Source organism: Lytechinus pictus, chromosome 14, assembly GCF_037042905.1.
Source record: "Lytechinus pictus isolate F3 Inbred chromosome 14, Lp3.0, whole genome shotgun sequence".
Classification (NCBI taxonomy): domain Eukaryota; kingdom Metazoa; phylum Echinodermata; class Echinoidea; order Temnopleuroida; family Toxopneustidae; genus Lytechinus; species Lytechinus pictus.
Genome location: NC_087258.1, coordinates 5269993 through 5290974, shown reverse-complemented (window position 1 = coordinate 5290974; position 20982 = coordinate 5269993). Strand labels below are relative to the sequence as shown.

The 20982-nt window shown below is 37.6% G+C and overlaps 1 protein-coding gene across 1 annotated transcript; it reads left to right on the top strand.

The window, feature by feature from the left end:
* Window positions 1-309: 309 nt before the first annotated feature.
* LOC129276001 (uncharacterized) lies at window positions 310-12850 on the top strand. The gene is made up of 3 exons (XM_064109557.1): window positions 310-2384; window positions 5405-5626; window positions 12555-12850. The coding sequence occupies exons 1-3, from the start codon at window positions 1246-1248 to the stop codon at window positions 12802-12804; spliced, it is 1611 nt and encodes a 536-aa protein (XP_063965627.1). The 5' UTR covers window positions 310-1245; the 3' UTR covers window positions 12805-12850.
* The last annotated feature ends 8132 nt before the right edge of the window (window positions 12851-20982 follow it).

The following is a 20982-nucleotide window of genomic DNA, read 5'->3' as shown; positions in this document are numbered from 1 at the left end:
AATCTAGCGTCGACCGATGATGGGGGGGGGGGGGGGTGGGCGGGGCATGCATCGATAGGCCTGTACTACTTATGATAAAATGGGTAGTGTTTCAACATTAGGCGGACATCCAGATATGATAGAGATTTGGTATATCGTGTAAATCAAATTCTATTCAAACATTGGAGTCGTAGGTTTAATTGAGATTTTTGCAACCGTCTTTTAGGGTGCATTAATTAGAAAAATGAATCAACACGTATACAGTTTGAGTCTTAAGAAAACATAACGCCCCTCTCCTTCAAAAAGGCTATCTTTATAGGGTTCAAACATGGAGCTACTGGTTCAAATGAAATTCGTCGAAGGATTGCCATTGCGTTACATTGCGTTACAGTGTGAACAGGCTGTTTGCGTGACCCCGTTGCCGTGAGAGGTCAAGCGTCGACGTACACAAAGCAGCCCTCCTCGATGAAATCATTTATATTCTTTATGAGATGATCCTATCGACAACACGATAAAAGCGCATGCATCGGTGGACCCATTCTTATATTTTTGATTCATATTGCCTTGATGAGATCGATGGCCCAATACCGTATATCGAGGAGCTCAACAAAATTCACAATTCAACTTCAGAGTTGGAGATGGTTTTGATTAGTTGAGGAGGGTATAGCTTGGTTTGTTTTGAGTATGAATCCTAACGACTTATGACTTATGATAAATGATTATCTTCTTCCAAAGTACAAGGAACTTCAGCCCCCAGCAGAGAATGTAATATGAGCCGTGATCTTGATGGGTTTTATTGGGGCGCGATAAACCGGGACATAGTTTGCAGCATCGCTTTCGAGCAATTATAGGGATGACGGTTATGTTCTGTTATCTGCGATTACCTTTTGTTTATAATGAGATGCGGAGCTGGGGACACTTTTGAGGATCTTTTTACTCCATGGCATACAATATAGGTGCGATACTAGGACATATATTTTTCAGTATCGCCTCCGAGCAACGCTTTTACAGGATCATTGAAGATATTGATGTTCTGTTCTGATCTGAAATTCTGTCGTGTTTATAACAAGCTGCGGAGTTGAGAACACTTTTGAGGATCTGTTAACTTCATGACATCAGGACTGGGCGCGATACTAGGCCGTTCTTTTCAGTATCACCTTCGAGCAACCCTCTAATAGGGTCTTCGAAAACATTTATTTCTTATTTGATTCCATTGTGTTTATAGCGAAGTGCAGAGTTAAGACCACTTTTGAGGATCGTCCTACAATGGCGTCAGGGTACCGTCCTAAAAGTCCACGCCCAGGGAGAAAGCTCACTGTGGCTGTTAACATTCCAAAACCTTCACCAGAGTCCACACGATTTCTCGAACCATCCATGCCGACTGGGAGATCACCATCATCATCACTTGCGGCATTTTCCGACGGGGACGCATCGAAGAATACCAGCGGGCCCCATCCTCCACTCTCCCCTCGACCGATTACCCCGAGTTTTCATCACGTTCGGTCACCATACGGAAGTCCTGATGAATATCGTCATCGTCGACATACTGTGAGTGTGGTCGAGTCGATGGAGGTTCGCGCACCGACTGTTAATCGTCACCATACGTTTCCAGCATTCGACTTTCATGATGATGACAATCTCTTAAAAAACGACGAAACTGACCCTGATGAAATCGAAAACCACCAACCTCTGCCGGCATCTTCGTCATTTTTTCAGCAAGCTATGCTTGATCTTAAACGAAGGCCGAGTCGAAGTTCGCAGTCATCTATCGACGACGAAGACACGAAAGGGAACACGGCGCCATCATCTAGCGCCAGACTTCCTCTACGAACACCACCAGCTATCGAGATTAGTCATATCGAAGAGAAGAACGATGAATATTCATTGGACATTGAGTTCGGCGGTCAAAACAGCGATGATGAAATATTTGGATCGCAGGGTGACGAAAATAAATTGAGCAGCAGCGCGCCGGACTCCTTTCTCCATGAAACGAAGAAGAGTACAATTTTAAGACTACAAATCGCAAAAGCCAAATTAAGCTCGTCCGAACGAGCACTGAATAAAACATTAAAGTCAAAAGATTCGTACAAAACCTTTAATGAGAAAGCGGAAAGTTCCGTTCCGAAGTCGGCCAGGAAATCGAGGCCGGGTACGCTTTTGAGCGTTGACGTCTCCCCTCTCAACGTTCCTCTTAGGAAGTGGAGATCGACGGAAGGCTCTTTGCCTGCCCTTAGCACTATGATCTCCTCCCGTGATAATCATCAGAATCACTCTCCATTTCTATCGTCACCGATGATGAAGAGGAAAGGGAGTGTCCCCGCAGTGTTTCCGATGCCTCCGAACTTAAAGCAGAGGTCGAGTCTACAAGACCTGCAATCATCGTTTAAACGTGGTGAACAAAATGGGTAAGACCAGTAATTTACAAAATAGGCGCTCCAAATTAAGTAGAAGTTTAGTAGTAGTAAGAATAAGAATAGTAGTAGAAGAAATAGCAGTAGAAGTTATTATTATCATTACTACAGCTATCATTGTTTCCTTTTTTGTTATCATTACCATTATAATCATTATTTTCATTATTATCAATTATTATTATAAGTCAGTGGTACTATCATTATTATCATTTCTATAATGTTATCTTATTTCAGTACGTAAAAATGTTTCGGTTCGTTCTTCGAGTGAGATAATGATGAATTGCATTCTGGAAAAATGATATTGATTATTCTATTTGTAAAATCACATCAGGGCTCTTTTATCTCTTTCATAATTGTTATTTCAGAAACACTATGCATTAACATAATATGCACAGCGAATTAAAGATCAATATTTGATTACTTTTGTCATTATCAAAACCAATGATAGTATTTTGAGACACTTCAGAGTAAACTTTGACCGAATCACATACTTAACGCGGCATGGTTATACGTGTGATGTATGATTTTTTTTACACACTCCGAATGCACACTTTACTCAGGTTTTCAATTCCAGATTCATATAGAAGTTCACAAATGAAAATTAATTAAATCTTAAATTATATGGAATACAACAAGAATACATAAATATACAAAATAACATTAATTAAAGAGACAATCAGCAAGCAAAAACTATATATAGAAGCTTTTCGGTGCATGATCCTTTCACTAAACCCAATGTCATGTTGATGATTAATCGTTATATTAAAATGTTATATTATAATATTACATTATTATGTCTGTATGTGGAGGTGCCGTGGCCGAGTGGTCTAAGGCGCCTGGCTATACATGGAAAGTCCGGGGTTCGATCCCCGGCCGCGGTACCTATGACCCTATGACCCTGATGAAGGCATTTAATCTACAATGCATTGCTGCACATATATATATATATATATATATATATATATATATATATATAAATGTAAACAGGCATCCACTCTTTAACATGACTACTGTGTCTTGTACCAAATACTTAGGCGAAAAAATGACAAGACGATTTGACGTTGCTGTAGACCACAATTTATTCCGAGCTTTCGGCCTTAGGCCTTCTTCATGGGTTCTATTTTAACAAAAACGAACGAAACATATCAATAGTATAGAGGGAGGAACAGGTGGAAATATGGGCATATACATGTACATATATAATAACTGATAATAACATATGTAACAATGACGTCGTACGTATACAATATATGCACATACATATACATACATATACAAATACATACATGCACATACGCATATAAATCTATGAACATAAATACACTTATACATATACATATGTACATATACACAAACATACACATATGATGTACAAACATGACAAATATATACAAATAAATATATATGTATCTAATGTGGGGTAATTTTACCTGGGTCTTTGGGGTCTTTCGGGCTGACTCGGAGGTGTGCGGTGTCGTTTGTTCGGTTTCTGTTGTGATATAGAATTCGCGCGACTTAAATTCATTCAAGTGAAACGGAAAAGGTATATGGTCGAGGTGGAATATAGGTCATTAAACAATACATTGTTATCACGCCGGTAAATTCGAGAGGTTACATTAGAAAAACTAATTATAATTTATACAAGATACGCCTATAAATTGTAATGCAGTACATTAATTGAAATATATGTGTTCACAAAAAATATATATATGTTCACAAAAATATATATCGATGATAACAATGTCTTGTCATTATCGTATACCAAATAGGTTTGATGCGAATCAAAGTATAACTTAGTATCGTAAATAGTATAAGTCGTAAATTGGGACAGGGCTTCTCTATTCCTCAACATTTATACCGTGCGGGTGAAGCGTTTTAAGTTTGTGTATCCAGAATGATTCTCTATGGAGGATAGTGTGGTGTGACTCGTTGTTGATGAGTTCGATACCGGTTATCATTGCATTTTCTACTGAGTGGTTTGGGAGATTGAAGTGTGTTGTGTACGGCAATGTTTTGTGTTGTGGGGTGTGGAAGTTTCTTATTTCTGATCGAGTGTTATTGAAGCGTGTGTATATTGTTGTTTCTGTTTTCCCTACATATTGTTTACCACACTGTGAACATGTGATGAGGTATATTGCCCAGCGGGATTTGCAGTTTATGTTAGATGTTATGGTATATTCTTGTCCTGTGACTGTGCTCCTGAATTGTTTTGCCTCTATGATATGTTTGTGGAGAACACATCTGGGCGATGGGCATTTGAAAAACCCGGCATTAGAGGTGTCATGGGCTTGTTGGGTGAGCTGGGATGGGTCTCGTGCCCGTACTAGTAAATCTTTAAGAGTGCGCCCTCGACGGAAGGATGTTACATATCAGCAAGCAAAGAGTTGCCAATGCCAATGCTGTTGTACATGTATAACATTACACATTTGTATACTTTCTCCCATACGTGTACTGTATCAAAGCAATAGCTTTGATCCAGCTGAGGCATGGCGGCTTGTCATTGTTCAAAACCCACCTTAACCCGACAAATGAAATTATAATTGGTATAGTGTCGAAAATCTGTCTATCTGACGGTCAATCGGATCGGGGTCGCCCTAGCCACTAACCCGTCTCTGTGGTCTAGTGGTTAAGGCACCGGCGTTCAAAGCTGGGGGCCCGGGTTCGATTCCCGGCAGTGACATTTTTTCGGCATCACCAATTTTTCCAAAGGGTAGATAGCTCTGGGGAACCTTGATTTAAGCTACGCCTACCACTGTTCTCTTCATCCATTTCTTTACAATATTTAAATAAAAAGAGTGTTTCGTTCTGTAATTCGCCAGTACGTCTGTAGTTAGGCAGGAACCTTTTGTCTACATTCTGCAAGAAATATTCAATGAAACACATGTGTAACATATATTATTGCGGCATCAAAGTGGTCATATCGGAAAGGTGTTTAATGGTTCTCCATATCTTAAAACTACTTGTTAATACCTGTAAATTCAAAGCATCATCTCACATTTGAAATATTTCGACAGATCGCCCAAAATGTCCAGTCTTGCCCCAAGAGCTGCTACCCCTAAAAAACGCCCCTCATCCGCATACGAATCTTCGACGTCGTCATCTAGTTCATCCGATCGCTCTCCGATGGCATCGCCTCGGACGAAGCCGGAAGCGACCGACGCACCTCAAAGACCAACAGATAGAATACAGCAACACCGGTCTCCTATTAGTCTCAAGACAGTGAACAATTTAACCAAGTAAGTGCAGTCGCACCAACGAAACCGTCTCCAAACCGACTTATGGTACGTCATTGGAAATACACTGAAATAACGAAATAGATTTCCCCGGTTTGGAGTCAATTTAACTGGTGTTGACAAGTTAATTTGCATAATTCAAACATTAATGTAAAGGATATACATGTATCTCATTGGGCTTACAACTTTTTCGCGACTAGCTCAGTGACTCCATATTTGGCTAGTTGTAAAGACGTTTCCACGACATCAACGAGACATCTCCTGAAAATTAGAAGTCTCTGACGAATCGCGAGTAAATCGGGCATGCTCTTTTTTTTTAAAGACTTTTTGGAGACACACTGTAAAAAATGAAGTGCTAATTTAGCACTTAAAGTGCTTGTATAGTGACTGCACTACGAGTGCTGGTTTTCTAGTTTAAATTTGAACTGAAAAATCAGCACTCGTAGTGCAGTCACTATGCAAGCACTGTAAAGTGCTAAATTAGCACTTCATTTTTACAGTGCAGTTTTCAAGTCTATGCGATGTCTCCGCGAGTCTTCGGGACATCTCCATCCGTTGCAGAGACGGCGCGTGTGCCCAAAACTGCTGAGACGTCTGCGATGTCTCTGTGAAGTCTCAGTGGCCTCAAATAGATGAAAAGATTGATAAAACATTTTCTTGAGGATATTTGAGAAAAAAAAATCAAAAGGTTATTTTTTGGCTAGAAAGTGTCACCTACTTAATTCTAAAGCGGAAACAAAGATACCATGCAGGGAAGCTTTTTATGAAAGGATTTGTGGGACGTTTTTTTTTCTGACAGGTCCTGATTTATCCGACAGTTACCATAGGAACAGTGCTTCTCAGCCAATCAAAATCAAGGGAAATTGTCAGATCTGACAACTTTTTGGAAAAAATGTTGATGAAACGATCCCCCGTTTGCGTTCTCTTCGCACCCCACCTCTCTCTCCCTCTCCCTTTCTCTCCCTGTCAGATCACATTGCCCTATCTTTCCTTCCTTATATTTTGGGCTCGTCATCATATTTTTGTCACTCTTTATACACTGTGTCGCTGTCAAATCTCTTTATGCATCTCTTAAATAGAATGAATAGAAAGTGGTCCCATACAGGGTCCCAGGCTGGTCTTCGTTCCTCTCGAAACACTAGACCACATAAACACCTGTTTGCGTATTATGTTCCTATGCGTGACTCCATCATACATTTTTAACATTACAGCGATTATGTATACCCAGAAGGGGAGAGGGAGGAAGGGGGAGGGGTAGGAAGGGGGAGGGGTATTCTGCTATGCAAACCCTGTACTCTATAAGAGTCTGATTGTGCAGCCTACATGTATAATGCCTTGTGTACTGAAGGCCCTCTCAACAGTAAGTTTATGTGCTATTCTTTGTGTGGCAACTGGAGATCCACTTGTTGATCAGAGTTTCAATCAGGGTCTGTGTTTACAGACTAAGGGGAGGGTGAGAGGGTAGTGGGGTGCGATTTTTAAAGGACAAATCCAACCCCAAAAAGGTTGATTTAAATAAAAAGAGAAAAATCCAACAAGCACAACACTGCACATTTCATCAAAATAGGGTGTAAAGTAAGAGAGTTATGACACTTTCACCATACAGTTATATGCACATCCTGGTCCGTATGCGAATGAGGAGACTGATGACGTTATCCACTCACTATTTCTTTTGTATTTTATTATATGAAATATTCTAATTTTGTCCTCATTGTCAAGTGCAACAGCCATTAATTCTTCCCTAAACATGTGGAATTAGCCTTGTTTGTGGTTAAGTCGTTAGTCCTTATTGTCAATTCTGTGAAAAATGAAATATTGTATGTTTAAACAATAAAAAACGAAATAAATAATGAGTGAGGGACACCATTGACCGTCTCATTTGCATGTCTCTGAGTTGTGAATAGCACTATTTTGTGAAAAATAAGCGAAATTTTAAAATGTCGTAACTTTTTTATTTTACATCCGATTTTGATTAAATTTTCAGCATTATGCTAGTTTGATTTTTCGCTATTTATTGAAATCAACATCATTCTGGCGTGGACTTGACCTTTAAAGATGCACTTGCTTCTTTCTCAACTATTTGCTTCGAAATACAAGACCACCCCCCCCCCTCCCCTCCGTGGCGCCCAAGAACTTGTGTATAGACAAGGTGTCTTGGATTTTATCTTTTTGGTGAAATGGCAGAAAATATATTTCACTTAATGAGGAGCATTTCATGAAAAAAGGCGATTTCACAAGCTACTAAAATCCTTGTATTTGATTGGATTCACGTATTTTAATAGTAAGTATGACAGATGCTTGGTGACACACCCCAGGTCGCTTGATATTCTTATGAATAAAGAATATGATTCCTAAGATTTTGGAGACATAGTCTTGAACTTTGTGTCCCAATTGTAAATAATGACGAACTAAAACAGCAAGCTAAAAAAGAACGATCGACGTCAGAGTTCAGTGGGGTCCTGCATGCTAAAACTGCAACATTGAGCTTTAAACATGTTAAAACACACATCCAAGTGGTATCATACATGATTTGTACTTGTTCCAGCAAATCAGCAGCATATAAACCCTGTTCATGTTGAACTTGATGTCAAATGTCGCGTTCAATAATTCTACCCAAGATTGGAAAGGACATGCCAAGCGTTGCTCTCTCCAGTTGTTATGTTATTTTACGGACCTGTTACCTGCCATGTTATGGCATTATACCTTGCTTGATATTTATTTCTAAATGTGATTGTAAACAATAAAAATGAAGGGGAAAAATAGAGTGCTACGTAAACAAAATTCGGTTGAAAAACACACAGAGGAGGAAAAGGGATTCGATAGTTAAAGATATTAATTTAAAGAATTAATCTCAAAGACCCGCCCGATCGTGCTCAAGCCCCAAACTTGAAAAAGAAAAATATGAGTAAATTTTGTGCCAACTTCAAAAGTGAAATACGTATCAATGCCTTAAACTCTATATATGTGAATGGTCATAGCGATTACAATGCTCTTGAACCGACCGATATATTCATAATATATAGATGTTTTGGCGAAAATAATGAAGACAATTCGAATAGGCCTACAGAATCGAGATTTCAAGAATCTGAGAAAATCATTATTATGGGCTTCAGTTCGTTGCGTTTAATGTCAATTTCTTTTGGATATCTCCGTTTTTTTCACAACGCATAACAATGGTAAAAGGTAAACGAGAAGAATAGACAAAATATGTAGGTCCCCTACATAAAACTTCTTGTATATATCGTGTAAAGGTTAATTAGCTATGCACCCGGCTTGCTCTAGACATGATAGACGAGTTCACGTCCCCTTTGGATACCGTCTTTTCTATCGAGATTGGGCTCCGGTATGTAAACGTATTTTTAGAAATGAACAAAAAATAGATAACCGAATTGTAAATAATGGGCCATATACGTCAATGGAGTGTACAATTTTCCCGTACAATTTCCATTCATCTCACTCTTGTATCAACGTACACACTGTGTGATAAATATAGATTGAGTTCATCTGATTTATTTTTGTATTTGAAGAGTTTAGTTGCAAAAGGGCTTAGGTCCACTTTGGACCATTCTGAGAAAAAACATGTTCTTTATTGTCCCTTACTGCAATATTCTTATGAGAAAATAAATTGTCATGATGTACTACCCTATCATGTGAACATAAAATTGGGTATAAAAGAAATATACCTGTCTTCAATTTTTTTCTATAAATTCTTTTAAAAATTATCATTGTGGACCTAACCCCTTTTGCAAGTAAACTGAAATGAATTCAATCTATTTTGATTAAAAAAGTGATTTTTCTTTGCCACTTTTATTCACGTTTTCATGTAAATTTCAAATTTTCTTTGTTTTCATCAAAGCGACTAAAAATTTAGAGGTTTTGAGACAAAACAATAAAATTTATGAACAATGGACCTAACCCCTTCTGACAAATGAGCTCTTCAGAAGAGTTTGTTTGCAAAAGGGGTTAGGTCCACTCCAAGAAAATCATTTTTTTAATTCTCCTATATTGCATATTCTTATGCGAAACTAAATTTTCAAGATTCCCTACCATATGACAACATAAAATTGGGTATAAAAGAAATCTACCTTTATTCATATCTTTTTAATATTCTTTTCCAAAAAAATTCGGTGTGGACCTAATCCCTTTTGCAACTAAACTGAAATGGACCTAACCCCTTTTGAAAAAAAGTGATTTTTCTTTGCCATTTTTGATCACTTTTAAATAGGAATTTCAACTTTTCTTTGGTATCATCTTATAGAGCTACTAAAAATCTATACATTGAGACCAAAAAATCAAATTTGATGAAAAATGGACCTAACCCCTTTTACAAGTGAGCTCTTCATTCGTAGGCTATTGTACTCCATGCAGCCATGGGGACACCAAACGTTTTGTCTGCATGGTGGTAATTACGTTATTGTTCGTTGCTATATTGTATATGCTACGTCACATTACATAGCTTTCATCATGATCACTGATCGATTGATTGATTGATTGATATTATTATGCCTAGTTGCAAAGTCACCAGACCATATCAACTGATTTTGTACAAAGAAAAATAGTAGACTTTAAACCGTATAGCCCTCGATTATTCCAGCGGTGGGGTCCTCAACATATGGGCAGTAAATAATAACAACAATAATAATGAATAATAATGATGATGATGATAATAATAATTATAATAATTATATAAATAATAATGTTGATAACAAAAATAATAATGATAATAATAATGATATTTTAATAATAATAACAATAAAGATACTAATAATAATAATGATGATGATGATAGTGAGTTTAAATCTCACCTTTTTTTAATAGGAATAACAATAATCAATTGAGTGAGGGTAAATTCATCGATTTTCGACAAAGACGTCTTTGTCATGAAAGGCTTTCACAAAGAAGAAAAGAAGAAAAACGAGAAAAAACAAAAATACTGATGAAAATTTATCATTCATTTTGTACAACGATATATTAACTTGCATGGAAAAAAGTGTTTTTATTCAGGCTATTTTCAACCCTATATTTCTTCAGCATTATTGTTCGCATCTTTTTACCTCACTGTTCCATTGAAAGATATTCTTCCAATTTCCTCTCAAGGTGAACACACTTTATATTCCCATTATTTAATTGGGAAGAAAATTCCAAAGTTTTGTGGAAATGAAATAAATACCAAATTTGCCAACACTAACTACCCAAGGTTGTTTACAGAGTACATTCGTTTCATAGTCATGATTGAAACATGAAGACCATACTCTGTTTCATCCGCAGAAATAATGATCTGCGGCAATTATATTTGGTAGAGCTTTCCGTCATAAATCTCTGCATTGTGTTCCTGTTGACATTTGAAACATGTATTGTAAAATGTTTCATGGAATGTGCGGGGTAATTCTACCTGAATGTAATTTGGAAAAAGCAGTCTATATCACAGAGGGCATGAGATACCAGACTATTTTGACTTTGTAAGGAGGCGGGGTATAATATAATCTAGGAAAGACGATGTCACTATATTGGTACCTTCTTCCTTCTCCCATTTGCAGAAATCAAACTTTTCGTCATCCGAACCGTCGCATCAGTCAATTTTGTTCAAAAATCGATTTTGTGATTTTTTCATAAAAGTACGTTTTAAGGCATGGTTTATTTTATTTTCTGGGATATGAGAGGATTTTCACGGCGATGCCAGACATTAAAAAAAAAAAAATGCGCAAATCCCATTGGAAACGTGTACTGTAACAAAGCGATGCGACGTTTTGACTGACCCTGACGGTTTGGCTGACCGCGCGCATTGAAATCGCGGTTAGTCAAAACGTCGCATCACTTTGTTACGTGAAAAGCAATACGACGTTTTGACCGACTGATCGCACGCATTGAAAACGTGGTCAGTCAAAACGTCAAATCGCTTTTTCCCTATGGCGTTTCTGTACAGGGGAAATCTGAGCCGCTCATACCGAAATTACAAGCATGTAGCTCTTTTACGATATTTCCTTGGATCATTAGTTTTTTTTGTAAGAAATAAATATACCAATGTCAAGCAATTTTCTCGGTCTTTTCAACCATGTATTTTTCTAGCAATGAATATGTTGTAAGGCTGGGGAACTAAGTGTGAAAATTATAGTAAACTTTGAAGTCGATTTTCTCTGAAATGGGTATTCACCGTCGTATACGGTTCGGATGACCGCCGACGATTTATTTGACGTTAAAAGAAATCTGAGCTGCAAGGTACCAATTGTCACCTGTGTATGTTTTAATAAAATAAGCCCCTGAATATGTCACCATAAAATCATTATTAGTGCTTCAAAACAGTGACAATAAAATAATCAGAAATACCATCCCAATTCTATTTACTACATACTCCCAGGTGATAAATGAATTAACTGATGTTCTTTCAGTCACAAGTAATCTTGAAAGTGTCTGCACAATTTTCATGTCAATTCCATGGATCCAGCAGGCTAAAAATATACACAGCTCTTTTACAAATAGGCCTATATTAAATTATGATGTATAATACAAAATACATCAGAGTCCATTCATTCGTTGATCAGTTAATCAAGTCATTAATGAATACTGATGTAATACTTCTCTTTATTCCAATAATTGCAATAACTATTTGTCAGGGTGATAATATACTGCGTATTCAGAGCGCCTAGAGATTCCTGATCGGAAAAGATAAAACACACATAGTTGAACAAAAAAAGGGGAAATCAATTTCAATGAAGGTCAGTAATCCTGCCCTATTGTGTAATCAACTTACGGTGCTTTCTTTTTCAACCTTTCCCCGTTTTCTTCTCTTCTCCCTCTCTCCCCGCCCCGCTTGTGCTTCTGTCTCTCTCTTCTCTTTCTTTCTCTTCATTTATTTCCTTCCTTTTTCATTCCTGTGTCATATTTACGCTCGTATCATTAGGCCCCTACTATCAATTGTTTTTCTTCTGCTTAGATTCATTACCTCAGCGTCGGCTTCGTCGTCCATCTCGGGCAGCTCGACGAGGAAAAACCTCTTGCCAGACACCGTCACCCTCCCGCCGGTTCTCGACTCCTCCGGTCGACTGCGTGTTCATCGAAGACGGGACGATTCCATGCGGTTGGTACGACAGGCAGTCAATAGCGACCACAACGAGTGGATGGATAACAGCAGTGAGCATGACAAGCGGAAAGCGAAGAGTGCGTTAGGTTTCGCCGAGGTTTGAATCATCGTAGAAGATGGAAAGAAAGAGAGAGAGAGAGAAAAGGAAGAGGAGACCAATGATGAAGAGGCGGGGGGGGGGGGGGAGGAGACAGTGGAAGGCTGATGATCAAGAAGAAGAGGGAGATGGAAGAGGGTGAGAAAGAGGAGGGGCGAAATAGTGAGAGAGAGAGCGTGGGGGGGGGGCTAACATGGCTGAGAGAAGAGGTGGAGAATGTGGATAAGGAGAAGGAGAATCCGGCGGATGAGGGGAAAGAAAGGAGAAGTAGGAGGGCAGACGGAAGATGAGGCGAAAGATAGGAGGGAAGAAGGAAGAACAAGATGAGGAAAGGAGAGACAGAGGGGGCCGAGGAAGGGAAGGAGGGGGAGGGGAGGGGATGGATAGCTCGGAAGAAAGCGTATGTCACCAAATAGGCCCTAGGTCGGCTACCTCTTTGAAATAGGCCAACGACATTTTTATCCCAACTTTGTTTTTTCTCTTATTGCTGGAATTAATTTCCGACGACAGCAGCAGCTTTAACTTTTTACCATGTAGAAATAGGCCAAATCCCGGCTTCATAATTTATATTTTACTTGGAAAAGTTTGTCGTCCGTCAACATGTATGTCGTCAGAATTGTACGTCAAGTGAGCTCCAAGTATCGATTTGATCACGAGATCATACAAAAGTTCAGTTACCATGGTTACTTCACCGCAGCTCCAACGCACTTTGGATTTGCATTTTCAATGGCGCCATCTTAAGTCAAGGTTTAAACAAGTCATGGTCGCAACGGCAGTATAATGGTAAGATCGGTCGGTATGAGCGTGATCCGTCAATTTTTCATGAAAAATAGCTAATTTTGCCAGAGATACGATGGCAAAATGACACAAAATGAATTTTGCTTCACTTGCAATGACAAAATCAACAGGATTGCAACTCATTGGTATGCGCCGGGAGCGCGTTTCCGTTTTACACCCTGGCGAAGGCATTTTCCGGAAAAATAGCCACAAAGCGACTAGTGAAGAGTCTACGTCTACGTTTGTTTACATAATCAGCTGGGCGCGCGATCCAAAAGTCCGCACCGAAGATATCCGCAAAACATACGTGCAAATGCAGCTGAGCTTATAGACCAAAAGCTTCAGTCTCTGTATTTTGGTTGTTCCGCTGAACTATATACGTTGGCTTCACGATTTTTTTTTACTTTATCGCACATGATCGTTTATATGAATGAAAACGAATAATAGCTAAAATATTGAAAAATAAAACACATAATTACTTGTTTTCATATTATATCTATCCTTAATCTATCATATCTGTCTATCCACTATCTATGTTATAAATCAATCTATGGTACTACATGATATATCTATCTGTTAATTTGTCTATCTACTAGTACTCTGTCTCTCTCATTTTCTATCTACCTATCTATCTGTCTATCTATCTATCTTCTATCTATTTATATATCTATGTAACTACAGTATCTATTTATCTGTTAATTTGTATATCTTCTCTGTCTCTCCCATTCTTTATCTATCTATCCATCTAACATCTACCGTATCTCTCAAATTCTCTATCTATCTCTCTCTCCCTCTCTCTATCTATCTATCCATCTGTCTGTCTTTCTCTATTTCTCTCTATCTATCTTCTATCTATCTATCTATTTATCTATCTATCTATGTAACTACAGTATCTATCTATCTGTTAATTTGTCTATCTTCTCTGTCTCTCTCATTCTTTATCTATCTATCTATCTATCTATCTATCTATCTATCTATCTATCTATCTATCTATCTATCTATCTATTTATCAGTCTTCTATATCTATCTTTCGGCATCTAAGTGTATCAATCCATCAAACTTCAATTTTCTTTCTATTATATGTATCTGTTTATTTTTATTTTGTCTGTCATTCTATTCATTTAGTTAATAATTTATATTTAGAAAAAAAAAACTTTTTCATAACTTTTTATAAAAAAAAACGTAACTGCAAAAGCATGTTCGGATTTCACTCATATGACTGCTCTCTGTACATGAAGTGCCGAGGAACTCTATGCTCTGATCAGTAACTGTGCAGATTGCATGCGGTGGTGTGGGGCTCGCCCCTCGCCTGTGTCGCACGCTGCAACCAGCGACGTGTGTAGACTCTTCACTAGTCGCTTTGTGGCTATTTTTGCGGAAAATGCCTTCGCCAGGGTGTAAAACGGAAACGCGCGTCCCGCGCCCTACAGGTCCAGGTTTAGTCGTGATTTTTTATTTATTTTTTTTTTTTTTTGGGGGGGGGGTCGGCAAGGCAACACCCCATCTCTATGCCACTGGAAGATAAAGAAGGAGAAGTAATAACATCAGTGGTAGATTAATTATCATTATTCTTAATTATATCATTGCGACCATGGTAACAGAAAGTTAAAATTGTATATACTTTTTCGTTTTGCACTTTTTTTATCTCTTAAACTATCAACGCCTGATTTGGAAAAGTCTGAACATGTGAAAGCAATTTTTGTCTCGCTTGCATAGCATAGCAAAACTACCGGCGCCGCTTTTCCTACGGCGGCGGCGGCGTCGTCAACACTGACATCTTAAACAAGGATATGATTTTGAAATGTCATCATAACTTAAAATGTACATCGACCTAATTCATGAAACTTACACATAAAAATAATGAAGTATTACTAAACATCTTGCCTGAATTTCACGTCATATGATCAAAGTCAAAGGTCATTTAGGTTCAATGAACTTTGTTGGGAGAATCAATATCGAAATCTTAACCAAGATTAAGTTTTTGAAATGTTGTTATAACTTCAAAAGTATACAGACCTAGTTCATAAAACTTATACATAAGAGTAAGTGTATCACTAAAGATCCTGCCCGAGTTTCAGGTCACATGATTTAGTTAAAATGTCACTTAGGGTAAGTGAACTTTGGCCATGTTGGAGTTATTTGAGGAATTGTCATCATAACTTTAAAAGTGTATGGATCCAGTTCATGAAACTAAGACATAAGAAAAACCACCAGTCAGTAGGCAGGTCCCAAAAAAGTGGCTTCTTTCATCCAAGTGATATTCATGACTAGAGAGGTTTTGCATATCTAATGAGCTCGATGTGGTAGGAAACATATCTTTTCATTCGGTCACTGCTGCATGCTCTAATTGTACATCAGATTTCATGATTTTGGTAGCGTTGTAAAGAAGGAAAATCATTCTTTTAGGTCATGTGTTTGAATTTATTCAAAGATTTTGTAATGTAGGTGAAACTTTGATCCAAAATATGCTTAAAAATAATTATTTTCACCTGACAAAAGGTGCCATTTTTACACTCTATTATTGTTTGAGCCCAAATGATGAGAAAGGTGTGATCTTGACCCGATTAAAAGGTACTGCATATGACGAGTGACATTGTGAGAAATTAGAGAAGTTCAGCTTTTTGGTGATATAGATATCATTGAGGCTCAAAATAAAACAATTCGCACAATTTGCAAAAGAAAACAGATGAAGAGAATTCAGTTTTGAGGCGTATTTTCAGGCCAAAATCACCTATTTAATCATATTGTATACAAATAAATAACCAATATAAAAGAGTAACATCTACAGTACTCTATCTTATGGTGCAATGATATTTCATTTGACTTGAGATTAAAACAGGTAAATTCTTAGAGAAAGAAAATCTCATGAATCACGAGATTTGCAAGGAGGAGGATTCAGCCACGAGATGAATTGGATGAATCTGGCCTTTTTGCTCATTAGCATAGGAAACATGCGGTATGACTGCCACCAATGAGGTTTGCCGCCACGTATCCCTGATTATCATTTGCGAGTTTCAGGTCACATGACTATGGTCAAAGGTCAGTTGGGTTCAACGAACTTTGGCCATGTTGGGGGTATTTGAGGCATCATAACTTTGAAATTTATGGACCTAGTCCATGAAACTTGGAAATAAGAGAAATCAAGTATCCTTGAACATCCTGTGCAAGTTTCAGGTCACATGACTAAGGTCAAAGGTCATTTAGAGTCAACAAACTTTGGTAATGTTGGGGGTATTTGTGGAATTGTAATCATAACTTTAAAATTTTATGGATTTAGTTCATGAAACTTGGACATGAGATCAGCAATGTATCCCTGAATACCCTTTGAGCGTTTCAGGAACATGGACAAGGTCAAAGGTCAGTTAAAGGTCAATGAACTGTGACCATGTTGGGAGTATGTGTTAAATGGGCATCATAACTTAGAAAGTTTATGGATCTAGCTCATGAAACATCGACACAAGGGTAATCAAATATGAATGATTGTTTTGCACATGTCTTAATAGGTCAAATGATCATGGGCAAGGTATTTTGGGTCAATGGACATAATATTTTATTACATGAGTGTTTTCTTCTGTGAATAATTATTTATTAGCTGTTTTCAAAGGCAGCAATGCTGCTATATCGAATGGCGCAATGCAGGCGAGACTACCAGAGGCGTTCCAGTTAAAGTTAACCATCTTAACGACGTGGTAGACATGTATCATTGAGATGTTTGTGCTATCCTTCCATAGGTTTAGATACTCATTGTTTTCGTTTGTATACAAATATCTGTATTGTTATCGGATGCACCATTTTGGCTGCCATGTTGTGATTGTGCGAGTCAAGGTTGCAGGGTCGTTTGCTAAAAGTTTTCCACAATACTAAAAGCAATAGAGGTGTCACGGGCCTAATTACAACAGGCAGGAAAAGATATTCATTCAATTTTTAAATTAGATATTGCTGATTGACAGAAATGAATTAATATGTTTGACAATCTAACACTGATTACGGGAGGGTACCTACTGAACTTCCTTTTTTCCAAATTTGAAAGATATTTCACTACTTCGGAACTAATTTTTTTTTTTTACTGGCGGAAGAATTAGGGTCACTTTACTCTCTCAAGTGATAAATTTGATCCTGTCAGGTGTAGTCTTCATAAATGCCGATTTATTTTTAAAATGAGCCAGTCGATGTACCCTTTTCTGGTCAGATATGGAATGTCAGACATATATCCTGTCCACTGGTAGTAAACATTCAACCCTCGAATTTCATCCTTATTTTTATGATTTTTTTAAGTGCCACATTAACACACGAGTCTATGGGAAATTAATTAGGTCTGTGATACCTATAGACTATAGCCTATTACAAGGAGAATTCCCTAGTGGGTGAAATACCTGCCCAACTCTTCAGTAGCAAATTAGTATACATGTTTCAATCATCAAGAGGTCCAAAAACTGAACTTAATGGCTATATACAAGGCTGTATAAGGGGTATATCAGGTAACGAATTGAGATTAGTAGCTCTGTGCTTGTATACCTAGGTTATGCTGTGTAGCCTAACGTATAGTCTCTGCGTTGCATGTTTTCGTGCGTTTTCGTACCAACGAGCGCTGCTGTATTCGTGTATAGCACCCATTACAGGATATACTAAATATTAGATAGGCCTTGATCAATTGCAATTGTGAAAATGGTTCATGGCATGGGCGGAACTCCCAGGGGGGACGTGTCCCCCTACTCAAAATAGTAGGGGGGACACAATATCAAATGTCCCCCTACTTGTGGTCTTTTATGATGGTAAGAAGTACATCATTCAAAATCGAAATAAAACATGTATTTAAGCAGTATCTTAGTAAGTATCTTAGGACTAGATGACCTTTCTTTTGGGATGATAACCTTTTTTTTTTCTTGTCAAATTTATTTTCGTGGAAATTACCTTAAGTTTGGGGTGATAACTTATTTTTTTCCTTGTCAAATTTTCCAGCCCCTTGTCCCCCTACCTTTTGGGAGAGATTTCCGCCCCTGGTTCATGGAGAAAGGGATGGAGAAGAGAGAACTTTAGAATTTGACTGAAGAGTGGTGGATTCAAGAGGGAGGAGGGGGGGGGGGGGGTAGAGAAAAGCATAGTAAGTATGTCAGTGGGAGGGGTGGCTGAGAATGAGTGCTACTGCTATCTTGTTCTAACTTTTACTTATTTCTAGCCCCCATCCCTTTAGTATACAAACCATCTACCCCCCCCCCCTCCTCCTCTCTTACACCCCTTGATATAGGAAGATGTGAATGTATAGTATGCTTGTATGTTAATTCTCATTTCTTTTTATTGTTATCTCATTTAACATTAAAATTGGTCATTATATTTCATGCAATTCTTTATGATAAAGTGAGTGTACAGATGTTAAAGAAAAGCCAGGGAGGTAATTTAAAAAGAAACCTTATGTGTCATATAATAGTGGTTTCACGGGCCTAATTACAACTGGCTGGCAAAAGATATTCATATAAATACATATATAGATATATATAAAGATATATATATAGCCAACCCATTCTCAATTTTTAGATTTGATATTGCTGATTGACAAAAATGAATGAATATGACTGGCAATGTAACACTTATTCTAGGGAGGGTACCTACTGAACTTCCTATTTCCAAATTGGAAAGATATATCACTACTTTGGAACTTTTTTTTTCTGGCAGAAGAATTAGCGCCATTTTCATCTCTCAAATGATGAATTTGATCCTGTCAGGTGTAGTCTTCATAAATGCCGATTTATTCTTAAAATGAGCCGGTTGAGGTACCCTTTTCTGGTCAGATTTGGAATGTCAGACATACATGTATATCCTGTCCACTGGTAGTAAACATTCAACCCTCGAATTTCCTCCTTATTTTTTATGATTTTAAAGTGCCACTTTAACACACGAGTGCATGGGGAATGAATTAGGCCTGTGATACCTATATATTATTTTATTGTTCATGTGTGCTCTGCTTTCTGTTTCAGGTGAATACTATACAAGTATACAAGTTTTATGTTGTGCGTCTCTAATCTTATAAAACAAGAAACTACTTTTGAATAAAGTATACACTAGGTTTTCAAAAAAATCTAGAGGAATGTGATCTTTTAAATATAGAGTTAAAGTTCAAGGCCACCCTGGTGATTTGAACCAATAGAGAGAAAAAAATCTAAGAAGCATAGCGCTGAAAATTTTTATCGAAATCGGATATAAAATAAGAAAGTTATGACACTAACGCTTCGCTTATGAATCACAAAACAGATATATGCTAAACTAATTAAGTGACATGCAAAAAGACAGAGATGACGATGTCCCTTCCTCATTGTTTGTTTCATCTTTTATTATTTGAATTATGCAATAATTTTTACGGATTTGACCAACTTGACTGATCCATATCATTTTGAATTCATGGTTGTTCTACATGTTCAGGAAGGAATACGTTTGTGTTTCACAGAACAAAATTAGAATATTTCGTCTGTCATGTATAGTACAAAAGAAATGGTGAGTGGGTGACGTCATCAGTCTTCTCATTCCATACAGACCAGGATCATGTGTATATAACTGTTTTGTGGTATCGAGCGAAACTTTTAAAATGTCGTATTTTTCTTATTTTATACACAATTTTGATGAAATTTTCAGTGATCTACCGGTTGGAATTTGTCTTTTTATTCTAATCAACTTTTTGTTGGGTGAACTTGTCTTTTATATCGTGGATTCTTTCAAGCTTATTAGGGCGCATCTCACCCCTTAATTATCTTCCTGGCTTTATGATATATATTATGATAGTATTTTCAAGGGTTTTGAACTCTTATAGGCGATTCAGATGCTTAAATCACTTGGTTTTATCATGGGAGAAGGCCTTCAAATATCTAGCGTTTGAACTACTGATTGTTGAACGAGCTACCCTACTAGAAGAAGAAAATAAAATATTGATATTAACATTGCGTAATTTCCTGTTCCACTGTGATGGTAAAATTATGATGCTAAAATTATGATATAAATAAATTCATATTTTACTAAAATGCGGAGTAAGAACCTGTGTTCAAGAGTAGTGATTAGAATATTTCCTATACATTGTAAAAAAATGAAGGGCTAATTTAGCTCTTCACCATAGTGCAGTCACTACATAAGCACTGTAAGTGCTAAATTAGCACTTCATTTGTTACAGTGTACCCCCTCCCTCTCTCTCTCTCTCTCCTGAGCGTGTATCGGCGCATTATTGAATAGTGAACAGGTTGTCCGTAAAATCGCCTTGCGGTCGCAGTAAACTATGGAAGCTTAAAAGTGCCACCGAGATGTTGAGATAATTATCTTGGGAAGTCAACATCATGATAGCAAAAGATCAGATGATGAGATCCTGGATCTCATCATGTCCACATCTTTTAGAAGAGATGATCAGATGACAAGATCCCGGATCTCGTC

Coding starts and splice junctions, on each gene's coding strand:
- LOC129276001 (XM_064109557.1), top strand. CDS start 1,246: ATGGCGTCAGGGTACCGTCCTAAAAGTCCACGCCCAGGGAGAAAGCTC. Junction 2,385..5,404: donor AAACGTGGTGAACAAAATGG/GTAAGACCAGTA, acceptor ATATTTCGACAG/ATCGCCCAAAATGTCCAGTC. Junction 5,627..12,554: donor ACAGTGAACAATTTAACCAA/GTAAGTGCAGTC, acceptor TCTTCTGCTTAG/ATTCATTACCTCAGCGTCGG.